Source organism: Suncus etruscus, chromosome 18, assembly GCF_024139225.1.
Source record: "Suncus etruscus isolate mSunEtr1 chromosome 18, mSunEtr1.pri.cur, whole genome shotgun sequence".
NCBI lineage: Eukaryota > Metazoa > Chordata > Mammalia > Eulipotyphla > Soricidae > Suncus > Suncus etruscus.
The window spans coordinates 15,856,650-15,875,230 of NC_064865.1; the positions used below are offsets into that span (position 1 = coordinate 15,856,650).

Here is an 18,581-nt window from a genome sequence, read left to right on the forward strand (position 1 = left end):
GCCCGGCTGCACCCCGCTTCTCCGCAGCGGCTGTCGGAGGCAAGCATCGGGGGGCTCGGGGTGCCGCCGCGGCTGCCTTTCCACTTTCGGGGGGCCGCGGGGCTGGGCAGGTGCTGAAGCACCCCGGAGCCTGTCTCCGCCTCCCTCCCTCAGTCCTGGCCCGGCTGGTGGGGGCCCCCCCAAAGCTGCCGCAGTGCCTATGGGGCGCTGGGGGTAGGTAGATGGGCTCCCAAGTCGGGGGGCGGCGGTGGGTGCAAGCAATCTCCTATTCCAGCTGCTTGGGGGTCCGAGCGCCCCAAGTTTGGCCATGGAGCACTGCCCATTGAGCCTGGGCCCAGTTCTCTCTCCAGCCATCAAGATGCTCACAGCCTCCTTGCTCCTGGTAAGTCAACATTTGGGGGGCAAACACCCTGCTTGGGGGTGGTGGGAGCAAATTGATAAAGAGGAAGAATCACAAAAAGCTTTGCACGCCAAGAGTGGAGGGGCTTCTCCTAAGAGCTGAGGGGGTCAGGCTGGGCTGGGAAGTTGGAGCCCCTCTCCCATCTTTGGGGTGCAGATCCCCCAACCAGGCTCAGGTGGGACTGTGAAGGAAGGAGAATTGTTTGCCCAGCTGGAGGAAGCCACCAACTGCTTACTTACTGCAGACTTTAGGGCTTTATTTTCTTCCTCTTGGCTTCTCCTTCTCTTGACACCCGCTTTGGGGAGCAGGCCAACACCCCCACACACACACCAAAGTGCGGGACGGTGATGCGGGGCGCTTTGTTGGCTGCTGCAGTGTCATGTCGGGATGCTACCGCAGTGGGAGAGAGGGACATGACACCGGTGCACACCCTGGCTGGGCCCCACCGCGTTGCCTCTGCACCTAGCTAGCAGTGGCTTCAAAGAGGGGTGTCAGTCCCCCAGACACCCCCATTTGCCCTTATTGAGCTGGGCTGCTGGTTCTTAGTTATTTTTTGCAAGCCGGAGACACAAGCTCAAGCAGGCACACCCCAAGCTCCTTCTCCCAGTCTTGTCCAGCGCGCTGGCATTTGAAGGGGGGGGGCAGGATTAAGAACTGCATGAAGGAAAATGAAATTGTTTTCTTCCCTCTACTCCCATCCTTCCTTCCTTGCCTTGCTGCGGGATTGCTGATCACGCAGGGTGGGGCAGCATCTTTCTTTGAGCACCTCCCAACTGCAATTAGCTCTAGGGCAGTGTCCTCTAGTGGGTCCTCCATCACTTCTTACCTGGTGGGAGCCTGCAAGCATCCTTTCCCCAAACTTAAGACTTACCTTCCCTTGTTTTCTTTCACTTCTTTGCAAATGTTAGGGTGGGAAGACCATTTGTATGCCATACAAACCTGGAGAAGCAGAAGCTTCCCAGGCCTTTCTGTCTCCACTGGGAGGAATGGCAATGCTGAGAGCTAAGAGCCAAACAAAAACAAACACTAGAATTTTATTTTCTCGGTCAGGCTGAATATTGGAGAGAGAGAGTGAGAGTGAAAGAGAGACAGACAGACAGACAGAGACAGAGAGAGACAGAGACAGAGACGAAGAGAGAGAGACAGAGAGAGGGGAGAGAGACAGAGAGGAGGGAGAGAGGGAAAGAGAGAGAGAAGAGAGAAAGGAGAGAGGAGAGAGGGGAGAGAGACAGAGAGGAGGGAGAGAGGGAAAGAGAGAGAGAAGAGAGAAAGGAGAGAGGAGAGAGAGAGGAGAGAGAGAGAGAGAAGAGAGAGAGAAGAGAGACAGAGAGAGAGAGAGAGAGAGAGAGAGAGAGAGAGAGAGAGAGAGAGAGAGAGAGAGAGAGAGAGAGAGAGGCTTGCTGTCTCTTGCCCAGATGGATTCATTACATGGCCGGCCAAAGTCTGTTTAGATTCCAGGGCATTACAGTTGCTATGGACCTGGAATTCATCCTACAGACAATCTGTTTTCTCCTCAGTGTGTTTTAAGGGGAAGAGAAAGTTCAGAAAAGTTTGGTGCTGTTAGCATTTATAATGAATCATGACCCAATGTCCCTTTACAGACTCTTTTATGCCCATTTATAGTAAAGGCTAAGTCAGCATTTAGAGGGCTGAAATCAATGTCGCAGCAGGGGGTCTCTTACCTGTTGTTAGAGCACCAGTGTTTTTTTTTGGGGGGGGGAACCCTGTTAAGTGGGAGCACTTATCTTAGTGTCACTGAAGGTGAATGTAGCCTTGAACTTCCTTCTCATTTAGATCTTCTATTTATCCCTATTACCTGCCTAGTGGGTCCCTCGTCATATTTGATCATTATTAGAATCATTAAATCACTCCCAGATGAAATTTTTGATTTCTTTTGTTTGGGGGCCACACCCAGCTGTGCTCAGAGCTTATTTCAGGCTCTGTGCTCAGGGGTCAGTCCTGCTGGGCTCATGGGATCATATGGGATGCCGGGGATGGCAGATTGGATGCATGCAAGGCAAGCACTATCTCGCAGATGAAATTTTAATCAATGCGATGCTTCATTTATTTGGTCTACTTTTCATCAAGACTGGCCTTAAAATTAGAAGATCTTGATGTCATCTAAATGTAGGTTGCTTTAGTCACTTAATACTTAAATCCCTTTTTCTTAAACTATTGATTTCTAGATTTGCAATTGATGACAATGTAAATTAGGCTTTTAAAAGAAATGAACAGTATTGAGCTAAGAAGCCATTTCAAGGAGTTGTCCAACACTGCAATCCTTATTTTTCCTGGTAACTGTGTTAGATAGCTTTCCATGTACAGTTATGCAATGGTCTCAGGTTGATTAATCCTGTTATTGGGAAGGGAGACTGAGAAGTTGAAGCATGGGTCACCAGGGGTACACTAAAATACCCCCACCAACCCCCTAAACTAGGGAGACAATGTCTTTTATTTTTCCCTCCTCTACTCTAAGCCCCAGAGCTCAGGGAAAGTGCTATCAAAGTATACAATAATGATCTCATGACATTTTTCGAAGTATTCCTTAACTCATTGAAATTCTTGCGCATGTGAAATTGAGACAGTAGATATTGGAGTTTAAGCAAATATGTTAAAATGTTCAGAACACTGCTCAGGCATATGGGGACATTGATTACAGTTTATTAGAAAAAATAACAAACCCAAAACTATAGCAAACCTGTTTGCTATAGTTTTTGAGGAAATAACTTTTTATTTTGGTTTTTGGGCTACACCCAGTGATGCTCAGGGGTTACTTTTGGCTATGATCTCAGAAATCGCTCCTGGCTTGGAGGACCATATGGGACACTGGGGGGTCAAACCTATGTCTTAGGCTAGTGTGAGCAAGGCTTGCACCATTGCTTTGGCCCCTTGGGTAACTAACTTTTTTTTTGTTATTGTCATTCTGTTGTATCGTTCTTTCTTTTCCTTTTTTTCTTTTTATTTTTTTTTCTTATTTTATTTTATTTTTTTGGTTTTTGGGTCACACTCGGCAGTGCTCAGGGGTTACTCCTGGCTCTAAGCTTAGAAATCGCTCCTGGCAGGCTTGTGGGACCATATGGGATGCCGGGATTCAAACCACCATCCTTCTATATGCAAAGCAAACTGTCCTACCTCCATGCTATTTCTCCAGCCCCCTGTTGGATCTTTCTTTCTTATTAAGACAAGCTAACTGTATAAAAGAGAACTTTATAACTATATATTATAACTTTATAACATAGAATGTAATACACACACACATATATATAGTGTGGGTGTGTTTGGAGATTACATCTGGTGGTGCACAGGGGCTACTCCTGGTGCTCAAAGATAACTCCTGGAAAAGCTAAGGGATCATGGCATCATACATATATGACTCTGGGGATTAAATTTTTGGTTGGTCACATGCAAGGCTAGCACTTATAACTTCTAGCCTGAGTATTATAGTACTCTCTGGCCCCTGTACAATATTATACATCGTGATTACCTATTATTTAGAGTATGATTATAAATATTTTATAGATATAAGTTACTATTTTCCAGTATCTCAATTATCTCCCTTGAAGCAGGTGGTGCTATCTTCACTTTACAGTTAAGAAACTGGAGGCTGCAGTGTAGATTGGTCTGTGCTAGGCCTACATAGCTTTGAATTAATAGCACTGAGACTGGAACCTAGGACTGCCTTCCCTATATCCTGTGTTACTGCCACATTGCCCGTTTCACAACTCCAAATGACTTAGATGAGGAAATGCAGCAACAAAGAAGGCTCACTGGGGGAAAGTGAAAACTGGTGGTTTAGTTTTTTGCAGAACTTCAGTGAGAATTTTATGAGTGCCTTTGGAAAAGAGGGGCTCTCGATTGTCCTTCTGTGACTGACGAGTTCAGACATCTGCCTGATATTGGCAAGGAAATCACAAATTTAAAGACGAAATATATTTTCTGGGCCAAAAGTCTAAACAAGATCTTTAGGTTGTGCCAGTGTTGCCGAATGCCTTGGAAGGGCTTGCCCGGTATAATCCAACATGCATCGAGCTGTCTCTCTGGCCTTCAGGGAGCTTGCTTGGATTGGGCATGTCAGTGGAGCAGCCTGAAGAGAAGGGAGTTCTAGTTGATAAAGGACAAGTGAAAGTTGTGGAAACCACTCTTGTGCAATTATTATGAATTACAGGTAGAGGAACATTTGCTCTAAGCACCTGCTCAGTTGTGTGTTAGCTTACAAAAAAGCAAGCATTAACATTCATCATTGTCCTTTTAACTGAATGTAACTTAGCAGGACCTATTGTCTTGGTCCTGCATTTTCTGAAAATTTAAGTAAGCTGGCTAATGTTCTAAAGGACTTGGTTCTAGTAAAAATTTTTATTAAAGTTGATTATATATTCTAGAGACTTTCTCCTTTCTTTATACTTGATTCTATAGTTCTTAAGCCCAAATACTGGAACAGAAAACTGGAAAGGGAACAACCATCTTATTAACTAATGACAAGTCAATGAAGAATCTGCAGCCTCCATGTTTCCATCTGTTAAAAAAAAAAAAAAGATCCAACAGCTGGGGGGAGCTGAGTAGATTCCATGTCAAAAAACATATTTTGAGCATAATTTAGAGCAGTGGTCCTCAAACTATGGCCCAAGGGCCACATATTGTATTTGTATCTGTTTTGTTTCTTCATTGCAAAATAAGATATATGCAGTGTGCATAAAAATTCATTCATAAGTTTTGTTTTTACTATAGTCAGACCCTCCAATGGTCTGAAGGGCAGCGAACTGGCCCCCTGTTTAAAAAGTTTGAGGATCCCTGGTTTAGAGGGCTGAAAAACATGCTTTGCTTATGGGAGACTTATGTTCCAGCTCTAGCACCACATGGTTCCCTGAGACCCGCCTGCAGCAACATCCACACTGTTGGGAGTAACTCCTGAGCACCAGCAGATGTGCCCTCCCAAATCCTAAAACTTAAAATAGATTATATTGTGGGTTGTGGAAATATCTCAAAGAGCAGGAGCACTAGCTTTGCCTGCTGGGGCTCTGAATTTGATCTTCAGCATCACTGGGAGAGAGCCCTAAATTGGGCATAGACTCTTAGCATTCTGGCTGTGGCAAAAAACATCAGCAAAAAAAAAAAAAAAGTAGATTTTTTTTTTTTTGACGCTTTATTGAAACCCTACTATTGAAAGTCACTTCATAGGCAGTGAAAATCTGGGTATCACTTTAGATTTGGGTCTTGGCTTACAAGCACAAATAGAATGTTTATGGCAAATAAGTTTGATTTCTCTTGCTTCTGCAGTCAGTTAATGAATGTATGTAAAGTAAAAAAAAATATGAATGACATTAAAATCTTCAAAATACTTGAAGAAACTTAGCCTGAAAATTCAAGAAAGGAAACTCTTTCATGTTGCAGAATACATTAGCCTTGCTAGGAAAAGTGACAGATAATCAAAAGAATGAGAAGCAGAGAGTTCTACTGAAATGCAGAATTCCTGGGTGTCAAAATGCACAGCATGGTATTGAGCTTTCTTATCTCTTTCAGTCTGCTTCCCAGTCCTTATAAAATGCACAAGCAAACTAAATATGCAAGAATATACATTTCATCAAATGGAATGCATACTACCTCAAGTTGAGAAAAAACAACTTGAGATGAAATAAGTGTAGATCTTATGTAGACATGGTTGAATTTGGATCAAGTTTTTGGAACAGAATAGAAATAGAAGAGGCACAGTTAATGCCATATGTGCCAGGAAAGATAGTATGTAGATGGCTTTTTTCCTCCAGGTCTGCTCTTTAGTTTAAGGACTAAGCTCCTGGATCGGCTCTCTCAGGTGGTCCAGAACTTGAGACTTTGCAGATTAGAAGGTGCCACATCACACTTTAACTTTACACTTGATTCCATTTGTGAAGATGTGAGAGGTAAAGCCTTTGGAGACACCTGAGTTAAGATGCAGATCTATTTTGGACCCAACTGTCTTTGTAAAGCCTGGAAAATCTAATCAGCATAAGTAAACTTACGTAAAATATGTTGCTGTTGACTCAAAATGGTCAGATGCATCCTCAGACTATTCAGGAGCCAGCACAGTCTAGGGATTTTTTTTTTTTTGTGTAAATGCCAATGTTGTGTTCCACTAAGGCTAATATTCTGCTGGCCCTCTTCCTTGCTTGAACCAACCTGCAAATTTCTGTGATGCCAGGTCACCAGCCACTTCCTAGGAGATTCTGTCACTAGAGAATCTCCAGGTATCTCATAATTATTGGGCATATTTCTCATGACCAATTGGAGCAGATTTAGGCTGGATCATCCATTAGGTGCAGAGGTTTCTAAGCCAAATCTAAGCCAAAATAGGAGTCATCTTGGTCCTCAGAATTGGCACCCACTTAATGTTGAATAACAGGGCACAGGGTTTTGCTGCTGTGGCTGCAAAAGCAGCTGCTGGACTTTTCATTCTTTAGCGAGAATGGCCAGATCATGAATTACTACTGACGTGGCTCAGTGTTTGTATTTGTCAAATACAAAAAAATCAAACAAATCCTACATTAGTGTGTGTGTGTGCCGCCACCTGGCTTTCCTAGCACCTTCCATTTGCAGCCTGAATCCAGACTCAGAGGTGTTCACGTGGAGGTTACAATCTAAGAGAAACCTAGCAGATGTCAGCAGCATGTGCTAAAGTTGGGGCTGAGACAGTGGATTCAAAGCCCTATTGCTTCCCCTCATTAGAGGGGTTGCAAAAGGCTGTCTGGATTTACATACCTTTCATGCCCTCCAGCTCTATCATGCAGAGTTGTGAATTGTTGGCAAGTCTGTTTTGGGAGGAGAAACCTGATTTTAACAGATGCAACAGAGCTGGAAGAGTGAGTTGTGGAAACTAAGGGAGAGCAAGATTTTGCTCAGCAGCAAATGAGTGGAAAAAGAAACTGGGGGTAGGATCTGGAGAGACAGTATAGGAGTTATGGTGCTTGCCTTCCATGTGATTGACTAGTTGATTCCTGGCACTGCATGTAGTCTCCAGAGCAGTTCAAGGTGAGCTCTCGGAACAGAGAACCTAGTACTACCAGGACTAACAAACCAAAGAGGAAAAAGAAAAAGAAATGGTGGGGTATATATACACTTGATACTACTGGTCAGCACTAAGATGAAATTTTGCAGTTTCCTGTAACTTGGATGGAATTGAAAGGTATTATGCTAAATGAGTCCCAAAGTAAATATGATCTAGTTCATATGTAGAATAAGAGGGATTAGACAATCCTCAATGCAAACAGACCTTGCTTGAGACAGGATTAATAAAACTGGGAACAGAGGGAGTTGGGGAGGGAGGCGGGAAGGGAAGGGTTTTTGGTGGTGGGCACTTGAAACACTGGTAAAAGGATTGATATAGTAACTCTAACTATAGAGTAATGACTCAATATTCTTATAAATGATCATATTTTAAATGATTTTAATGAGTAAAATAGAAAAAAAATAGTACTGAGAGTAGTCCCAAGGGGAGAGACTACAAATAGTTAATATTAACCCTCACTATTGTAATGTGCCTAGTTACTGTTGGCTTTGTGTTGATGACTTTCTACAAGTGACCTCAGTCTTCTAAGCCCATAAAGAAGTAGCATTAGTCCATTTTCCAGATCAGGGAATAAGACTTACCAGAAGTGCTAGCGGAGCAACTGGAAATGGCTCGAGATGTGTCAAATCTGGGTCAGTGTGGTTTTGTACTTTTTTGCCAAGTAGAGAATGAAGAGACCTTAGTTTACCGGGATTTTGTTTCCTGTTAGAGGAATGATTTTATCCCAGAGTTGAACTTTCTCTTTCCATAAGGGGAATGTTTCTGTTCCATGATGATACTTGGCAGGTTAGCCAAAAGGCTGATTTTGAAGTAAGAGCACCTTCTGTGGAGGGACAAGGTGGGATGGGGTGTTGTTGGTGGTGAGTCAGTCATTGGCGCAGATTTTCCTCTGGTGAGACTCTGACGGGCAATGGTGCCATAGCTAAGATGGAAAGATACTCTCGCAAATTGAAAATGTTATAAATAGGAAATGGATACTTTGCTTTCCTGCTGCTTGGATCATTTAAAAAAATATTTGCTTAGTGAGTAACAGTGTGACAGGGATTTTGCTTAGCCAGGTAGTTTCAACTCATTTATCTTGAGAACCTTGAGCAGCTTTCAAGGGTTTTCTTTTCTGCCATTCAGATGATCATATAGGATGAGTGCCTGGGTTGTGGCATCATCTGGTACCAATTTCTCCTTTGTTAACTTTTCATTTTGGTCTCCAGAAATTGCTTAAGGACCCCCTGCTGTAATGTGTTTTGGAGGGTTGATCCCACTCATTGTAGTGCTCTTCTAAGCAAAGGTTTAAATATGTCTCTTAATAGATTCCACATTGCATAGAGTAAGATACAGATAAGATGATATCTTCTCATTAATTCTGTTTTCTTAAAACAAGATGACTACCTGATTTCATCCTAGGTGTGGCTTCCTCAACTGAAGTAGGATTAGGTTAAGGTGGGGGAGGGGGGATGTTACAGACGTAAATCATGTCGGCTTCCTAAGATAATTTTACTGTTTATTATTCCTCGCACTTCTTTTAGTTCACATCTTTACTCTGGCTTTGAATTTTAGTGTTATGTATATGGTTCAAGAAAAATACCAAGTTGGACAAGATTTGAGCTTCATTCTCTCCTCATTTAAAATGTTCAGGACCAAGGTTTTTATTTCCCTTTACGCTCTCAATATGCTGTTTATCTTTTTTATTTCTAGCTCAAAACCTTGAAACATACTAATCGACAAATGTTTGTTCAGTGTATCTTAGAAGGATCTTGCTCAAAGCTTAATCATTTATTCTAGAAAAGACATTTGAGTAATTAACCCAAAATACTTTAAACTTAAGCTAGTCTTGTCTTCCCAATTTATTTCTATTCTTTGACAGTATACATTTATATTAACAACTGAATGTATGGGCTTATAGTCTGCTTTTTCTTATTTAGCTATTTGCTATTGCTAAACGGCCCCAAACACTTTCTATTATTAAACATTTTGTGGCCCTGTCCTAGAGGAATCTTTTTTTGTTTTGTTTTGTTTTAGTTATTTGGGTCACACCCCCAATGTTCAAGGCTTACTACTGACTTTGCACTCAATGATTACCCTGACTTTGCCTCCTGTGGCCCTCAGGTAAATTGAGTTTGAGACCCCTGGTTTACAGAGATAAATTTATATTTTTTACTCAAAATTAATGGCACATCAAGGCCATTGCGATATTACAGTGAATAAGGCATTTGCCTTGTACCCTGAGAGCAGAGCCTGGGGTAAACCCTGAACACTACTGGGATTTGCTCAAAACTTCAAAAAACATGTTACATCTTCTAAATGTCCAGCTTTCTTAGAGTATATGTCTATGGTAGTGAAGGAGCTGTTCATGGTCCCTCTTGGAGTTTCCATTTCATTAGGGAAGATAAAAGAAATTTTATTTAAGAAAATTAGTTGTTGAAATATCAGGGACAAGAATATACTGATAGAGTGCACAGTATGTGGAATGGCCTACAGGTAGGAAAAGAGCATGTATGCCAAGAAAATAGAAGGAAATTTATAAAGGTTGGTATTAGTACTCAATGAGTAAGTGCAAAGGGAGCACAGAGGAAGGCAGAGTCCAGATCATAAAGATCTTTTAAGGTATAAATGCATGAGGAAATGAGAATGACTACTTGAGCAGGTGAAGAGGAAAAGAGTCGAACTTGAATTAGGTTTTTAGTGATTGAAGAGATAGCTCAATGGGTGTGAACACATGTGTTACATGCAGGAGGCCTGGAGTTGATCCCTATCACCACATGGGTCCCCATGAAATGACTCCCAAGTACAAAGCTAGAAGTCACTCCTGAGCAACCCTGGGTGTGGCCACAAACAAATGTTAACAAGATCTCTGGCAAGCCTGTGAAGATTGAATTAGAGAGGAGGAGAAACAGAAGCTAATAGGAATCCTATACAGTAGTTTAGGGAGAGGTGATGGACATATTGGAGATAGTGGGGGTACTAGATGGATTTGAGGGCATTTGGAGGGTTTAAAATTGGTGAGATAAGATGGGCTAGAGGAGTTGAAAGAAGGGAATCATCAAGATTGTTGTCCTGGGGCCGGGCAGTGGCGCTGGAGGTAAGGTTCCTGCCTTGCCTGTGCTAGCCTAGGACGGACCACGGTTCGATCCCCCGGCGTCCCATATGGTCCCCCAAGAAGCCAGGAGCAACTTCTGAGCGCATAGCCAGGAGTAACCCCTGAGCGTCACAGGGTGTGGCCCAAAAACCAAAAAAAAAAAAAAAAAAAAAAAAAAAAAAAAAAAAAGATTGTTGTCCTAGTCCCTGAACAGTCCGGGTAATCTGTAGTCTGTTCTTTGAAAGAGAAGATGTTTACAACCTAGAGACTTGCTGGTTTTTGTAGAGTTGAGCAAGCTGAAGGAGTTTGGATGTTTTTGGGTTTGAGGTGCCTATGATTTGTGTTGGTTCAGCTTTTATGTATGGCAAGTTTTCATAGCTGTCTCCTGGCTGGCAGTGAGTTGAGCTGTCCTCATATCCTGTTGGATGTTATGTGCTTGGGCTGCTGTCATTGTTCTTTGACTACAGGCAGCACTAATGAAGTTGTCTCTATGCAAACCAATAGCTCTTTGTCCAATTGCTTTGTTTCCCTAAGGTATATTCCCCAAAGTGGAATTGCTGGGTCACAGGGAATGGATGAGCGATTTTATGGCTCTTGTTGCATATTGCCAGATTGGCTTAGAGAGACTGATTAATCTCCAAAAGCACCAGCAACCTATAGCTATCTCTTCTACCCCATAAGCATGACTGCTTTTTGGAATTTATTTAAATTTATTTATGCTGCTTTAATGTAAGTATGCAAAGGGTCATTGGTTATGCAAATTCATTTCAGTAGTTGCTGGAGAGCTCATAAATTCCTCCATGTGATTATTCCCTTTGTAAATACTCATGTCTGCTGCCTCAGCTACTGAGAGGAATCTGTACTAATCTCCATTGGATGATTTCTTTCCATCTTTGGTTATTCTATTGGTTGTTTCAGGCATGATTTTACATTCAACTTTAAATATTTAAGAACACAAAAATGAAGGTTAATATTCTTAAACTCATTCATTTTGTTTTAGAATATCCTTTGGCTCTTGATTTTCTTTTAATGGCCAGAAACTGACCTTTCAAATGGGTTAATTAACCTGATTAATTTTTACTTTATATGTGACATTTCAAAATAGGTTTGCTTTTCTGGACATTAGGGTTGCTTTAAGTGAGGACTGTAATCTGGAATGTTTCCTAAATTTTAGACACAGATTTGTCTGTAAAGAATTAGATAACTTTTTTCCCCACTTGCTTTGTGGACTATGTGGTCTTGTAGAAACTACATTTTTTTACATAGTCTTTTTTCTTTCTTAAAAAATAATTTTTGGGGGGCTGGAGCGATGGCACAATGGTAAGGTATTTGCCTTGCATGTGGCTGACCCAGGACGGACCTCGGTTCTATCCCTGGCGTCTCATATGGTCTTCCAAGCCAGGAGCAATTTCTATGAGTGCAGAGCCAGGACCAACCCCTGAACATCACCGGGTGTGGCCCCAAAACCCCCCCCAAAATTTATTTTTTTGTTATGACACAGTAGCTTACCAAACTGCTTTTAAAACAGTTGGTTTCAGTATTAAATGTTCGAACACCAATCTCACTACCAGTGACTTTCCCTTCACCATTGTTCCCAGTTTCCCACTCACAACCCTTGAAGTGCAGGTCCAAAAAATTTACTTAATATTATTTATTAAAACACAAAAGCAAAGGGACCAGAGAGAAAGCACAGTGGAATGGCATTTGCCATGCACACAGTTGTTTCAGTACGGACATTGGTTCGAATCCCGAAATCCCATATGGTCCCCTATGCCTGCCAGGATCGCTTTCTGAGCACAGAGCCAGGAGCAACCCCTGAGCGCTGCGGGGTGTGACCCAAAAACAAACAATCCCCCCCCAAAAAAAAAAACCCACTAAAGCAAATGCAAGTTTCAAAACTCAAGTCACTCAGGATCAATTTATAATAGTTATATCTCACTAGTGTTACTAAAATCATCATCTTCAGAATTTACTGGACAGTGGTGCCAGTTGAGACTCCTGCTATTGTGTAGGCTCGCATAGTTTGGTGATCTTCTATGCAACTTTCCCATCAGATTAGCTGTGATGATAGCGGGTTGACACTACTGTATAATTTTGGGGTTTGTGTGGTTGCATGATGTAGTGCATGGCAGAATCTATCTGGGGCAAATTTGGTAACTTGGTAGTTTAAAAGTTGAGTAGGAGAGCTGGGCCATTTCATTGGAGGGTGTCAGTTGAGACTGTGGGTTGCTGGGCCTTCAGGCAGAAAAAGGAATCTGCCCACCACCAATTTGAGAAGGCCCCAGTCTACCTGGAAAGAGTCGTGACCTTCATTTTCTTTTGGACCTTAGTGTAGCTACACAACCTTTTCTGACAAGAGGATGTTGAGTGTGGGTTGGGGGCTTTTGGGTTTTCTAGTGGCAATGAGATGGATATTTTAGAACTTGGCTCATCCCCATTCCGAGAATATCTAAAGAGTTTTCATCCCATAAATGGGTCCCACCTGGAAGATTTAGCTGCTCATACTTTTTGAGTTCAGTTGTGAAGCTGGGTGGTTTCTGTCAGATGGAATTGGTTGAGACTGTGGTCTGCTGTGCCTTCAGGCAGAAAGGGGAAACTGTCCTCCTCCAATCCAAGAAGACCCCAGAAATCTTTGCACCAACGAATCTACTAAACTACTATTTAAAAAGTAACTCAAGGCAGTAACTAAAGATTTGGGCAAGATTTATGGAAACTGACATTTAAATTTCATATATTTTTTATGGGCCACAAAGTATTAGTATTCTTTTGATTCCCATATCCCCAACTATTTTAAAATTAGAAACCTTTCTTAGCTTGCCGGCTATAAGAAAGTAAGCAGTTGGCAAGGATTTGCCCACCACTGGTGTAAGTCCTAGAACTATTTAACATCTTGTGTCACTGTATTAGGGATTTTTTTACTCTGAAAAAATGATTCGATTCTGCCCTATTTATCTAGTACATTTATTAATAGAAACCCTATCCTTTCTCTTGTGCTCTTTCATTTGCTACATACTGTTTATAATTTAAAACTACTTGGAAGGGCCTTGTCTGTCTTTTAACTCATTGCCAAGCTGTCTGTATTTTGGTGGTGAAGGTGGTGTTGGGGTTTGAGCCACACCTGGGAGTAGTGTGGGCCAGACCCAAAAATGCTCAGTTGTTGCTCCTGACTCTGTACTCAGGATTCACTCCTGGTGGTGATCAGGGGTCCTTTGAGATGCTGGTAATCGATCCCATTATCAGCTATACATATGTAAGGCTATATCTTACCTGCTATACTATCTCTGCAGCCCTTACATATCTGTATTTTCTATGTTGTAGAAGGTTTGAAGATAAATAAGCATGTTTTAGGATGACATCTTAAAGTCTGAAGTCTGATATCTATATATGTATATAAATGTATATACACATCTATATATGAAGCATGTACCTGTGTCATGCACCTGTTTTATCTGAATGAACTTTTGATTCTGAAGACAATCTCAACGAAGTAGGTAATAATATCAGCCCTCTGTACTCATGAGGATATGCACATGACTTGAACTATTGGCCAAGCTCCCCCAGCCACATCCTTGTGCCTGGTAAAACTGGGTCTATTCAGTACATTCTTGGCTATAGTAGCTTTTGTTGATGCTTTCTTGCTGGAGTGGCTGCTCTGCCTTCTGTCATTTGTTTTGCCTTGTTTATATAAGAATTCTATCAGTTCTTAGAGGGCACTGTGAGTATGCTTCTTAAATCCTTACCGTTGTCTTGTTGTTGATAGTTCGTCTTTCCCAGGTCAGTGTCATCGCTATTGCTCTTGGCATGTGTGTGTGTATTAGGGTGCTCGAGCCTACAGAAATAACTATGGCAGTGATGGTTAGAAGATGGAGTTTTGTTATTCAGGGTCTATATGCTGAGTGCAGAGTGCATGCTTTTCTGCATTGCAGGTGCCAGAGAGGACAGCCTCTACGTTGTCTTGCCTGTTTTTTTCCTTTTTCCCATGTCCCCTGAGCTTGCCTCCTTCCAGTCTTACAGTCAGCACATTCTAGCACTGGCAGTCTCTCTATTTGCCAGCTTTTACAACAGTGCCTGCTTTTCCCCTAGCAACAGAAGACTTTTTTTAATCAGAGAGGATAGTAGGAAATGTGAGAGCCAACAAATTTATATAATGTCACTGGGAACATTTTGGTCTGTGATTTGTGGAAGCTAGTTCTTACATGGAGCCTTCCTTTGCATACGTTCTTTTTCTCTCCAAATCTAGAGAATTCCCAGTAGTTAGTGCCTTGGTGTTGTGAATGTAATAATAATGTTCAGAATAAAATGATCAGAATGCCTGTGGTGTCTAATTCTGGCTTTTGACTTTTGGAGGGGGAAGGGTGGTTTGAGCCTCATCAGGCAGTGATTAGGGATTACTCCTGGTTATTTGCTCAAAAATCACTCTTGGTGGATTTAGAGGATCAAATAGGATGTCAGGGATAGAACTTGGGTCGGCTACGTGCAAGGCATGTACCTTGCCCATTGTACTGTCACTCTGGCCTGGCTTTCATCTTTTAATCATCAGCATGTTTTGTATTTACTTTAGTAACTAGGATTACTCTTAAAATATGAAATTTATGCAGCATTAAGATGTCTAATTTAATCTCAAGAAGCTGTCTTCTTGCTTTTACATTCAGAATAAATACAGATTTATCACTGCATTGAGTTGGTTCACTTTCTTTGAAAAATTATTGGAATTTTGATGGTCAGAAAAGACAGTACAGGAGATAAGATACTTGCCTTGTATTTGACTAATTCTAATTTCATACTGGGCACTGAATGTAATCTCTGGAACACTGCCAGGATGACTCCCGAGCATAGAGTTAGTAGTAGCACTTGAGTACTACCAGATATGGCCTCCCAATTCAAAACAAAACAAAACAATTGGAATTCCAGAGAAAACACATTGCAAGAAAATGACCTCACATTTGAAAGATAAGGTCGGGGAAAAAGAATTATTGAAGGACAAATAGGCATTAACCTTCTAACATATAGAGCATATCTGGATGCTCCTCCATCCATGGAGATCCATGGACCATTCATGGTCCATCTATGTGCCCTAAAGTAGAAGTGACACTAGGACAGTAGAGAGATGAGTCAGTCACCAAAGTGAGTGTAAAACCTTGGAAGCTTATTGAACTGGTTATTTTATTTTTTCTTTTGTGGGGATTCAACTCAAGGCAAGACCAATGCTTTACTATTGAGCTATGTCCTAGTTGGTCATTTTCATTTTAGACCTCTCTTCTCCCAGCTTTGAAATTTGCTTTATGTCAAGGTTACATCTTGTAATCATTCTATAAGTATTTATAATGCTCCAAATTCTGTATAGGGTAGGATGGCACATGAATATTTTCTTTTATATCTGTTTAAGTTTGTGAAATAAATGCCCTGCATTTCCAGATAATTGAGGTTTAGATAAAGATGAAACTTAAGATATTGTCTGGTGAATTACATTCCTTATTAACAGTAGAGTAATTATTATTTTTAATAAAATGAGATTATATTTTTTATTATATTTGCTTGTCATTTCAAGTGCCATGCTGAGCATAATTCTTATATGCCAGTTATGGTACTGTTGAAACAGAGTGATGTGCTTTGGGTCTTTGGAGTTGAGATAACTTTTTGATCTTATTCTGAAAGATGCCTCATTATTCTATCTTAAAATTTTTGTGACTAAATTGAGAAGGCCTTTTAGTTCTTTTATGCTTGTTTTTATGCCCAGGATTCTCTCCAGCAACTTCCTTTACTACTGCACTTTAATTTTTAGTGCACAATTACTTAAGGTTTGCACATCCCTCCATGATCTACCTGATCAACATTTGTTATGGAATGGCACTATCTTTGAGGGCTTTGAGATTATCAGTATGTAAAATAGTCTATACTCTCTCATTGAGGATGTCACCAAAGAAAGAAACACAGCTAAATATAAGTACAACACTGGGACCAGAGCGATAGTACAGTGGGAAAGGCATTTGACTTGCATGTAATCTATCTGAGTTACATCCCCTGGCACTGCAGGGTCCCCAGACCCTGCCAGGAATGATGCCTGACTGCATAACCAGGGGTAATCACTAAATGTGGCCTTAAACCAAAACCAAACAAAATCTTAGGTAGTTCTAGAGGGAAAAAGGAAAAGAGGAGGTTGTGAAACTCATTTTTAGTTGGAAGTATGACATTTCACAGGAAATCCTCTCTTGGTGAAAATGTTTTCATTTTATCCACTCTGGGCAGCCACTGAAAGTGTGAAGCAAGGGTCGAAAGGATCAACTTTTGTGTGCATTTGGAGAGAGTGTCAAGAAAGAAATCTGAAGCTTCTATTCTTCAGTGCTGGCTTTTTGAGGAGACTTGAGGATTTTTTGTGAGTTCTTGTACCTTTTGACATTTCTTTGGCAAGCCCAGTGCAGGTTATTGGCCAACGTTTTGCCAAAATAGCCAAATAGTCAATATGCAAAGGTTTTAGTTTCTTCTGCAGCCAACCAGCATATGGTTGTAACATGGATGTGTCACTGACACTGATTGAGAAGAACAAGTGCTCATGGGGTTTTAGCTTGCTGATCTTGGGCTTCCAGATGCTTTGTTTATTATTCTCTTGCTCTTCTTTATGGAGGTGGTTGAGCAAGGGAGGAAATCTACATTATTGTCCTTGGCCTTGAGCTGCTTATCATCATTGTTGGCAGATAAATATATGCACTTAGGAGGCCATCAACGCACATTACAAGATAATATATAATTAGGCACCAAAATGAGGGCACAGAAACAGGAAATCTGATGGAAGTTCATTCATCTGTTTGGAATCTGGGTGTCAAGGAATTGCGTAAAAGATTTTCTAGGGAAGGTAGAACTTGATCATTACAGACACCTTGAAGGTCAGAATTAAATACAGCAGAACCCATCCTGCTGATTTTCTAGGCAAGTAAAATAAGATAAAACTGATCTTCAGGGACCGGAGAGATAGCATGGAGGTAGGGTGTTTGCCTTGCATGCAGAAGGACAGTGATTCAAATCCCAGCATTCCATCTGGTCCCCTGAGGCTGTCAGGAGCGATTTCTAAGCACAGAGCCAGGAGGAATCCCTGAGCGCTACCGGGTGTGACCCAAAAACAAAAACAAAAAACAATACAAACTGATCTTCAGCAGAAATTGCATTTTCTGTCTCTAAAATTGGAAATGAAGTGGACTGAAAAGTCAATGGTTAAGGATTGTTGATGAGGGGACATAACTGTACACCACAAAATGTAAATACCTTTGTAAACATCTGACCTAACAAAACTAATTAAAGTCTATTTATATAATATTTATATAATATGAACACATGCTAATAAAGTGTTTAGAAAGACCAGCACTAAAGTTCATAGAAAGATTTGTGGGGTCAGATGGATTGAGCAAGAACTTGAGCATTTTACTGTCTTTTGTAGTTTGTTAATACTCTCGCAAGATTTTTTAAAAATTAAAATGAGGGGCTGGAAAGATAGCACAGAGGTAGGGCATTTGCCTTACATGCAGCCAAGATCTAGGATGGATAGTGGTTCGAATCCCCACATCCCATATGGTCCCCCGAGCCTGCCAGGAGCGATTTCTGAGTGCAGAGCCAGGAGTCACCCCTGAAGCGCAGCTGGGTGTGACCCAAAAACCAAAAATAAATAAATAAATAAATAAATAATGAGGAAGGAGCAATATTCAAGTAGAGTGTCTAGTTGGGAAAGAGGGGGAAGGAGAGGCTCAGATAGTGAAAACAGATAGTTTCCAGAGTGTTTATCAGATCATATAAGATTAAAGCCAGAGCAGTGCCCTGCCTTAGTTCAGGGGATCTAAACGTGGTTGGGCAGCTGAATTTTGGGGGAAGTTCAAGAACAAACAAAGCAAATCTCTCCTCCCATTGCAGACCCACAATGATTTCATATGGCAGCACTGGGGATTCTAATCTTCAAAAAGCCTCCTAGATAATTCTGATGCTCTTTCAGTGCTTTCCTCACTCACTTTCCTGAGAGAAATTACTCCTGGCACAGGGGACCATATGGGATGCCTGGAGATCGAATCGCAGTCCGTCCTAAGTCAGTC

The 18,581-nt window shown here is 41.4% G+C and overlaps 1 protein-coding gene across 1 annotated transcript in view; it reads left to right on the forward strand.

Annotated features, from left to right (window-relative positions):
* The first annotated feature begins 257 nt into the window (after positions 1-257).
* TNFRSF21 (TNF receptor superfamily member 21) overlaps positions 258-18,581 on the forward strand; it is a 76,274-nt gene continuing 57,950 nt past the window's right edge. Inside the window, exon 1 of the mRNA XM_049765341.1 lies at positions 258-382. Coding sequence (XP_049621298.1) covers positions 308-382 — 75 coding nt within the window. The 5' untranslated portion in view covers positions 258-307. The remainder of the gene's footprint in view (positions 383-18,581) is intronic.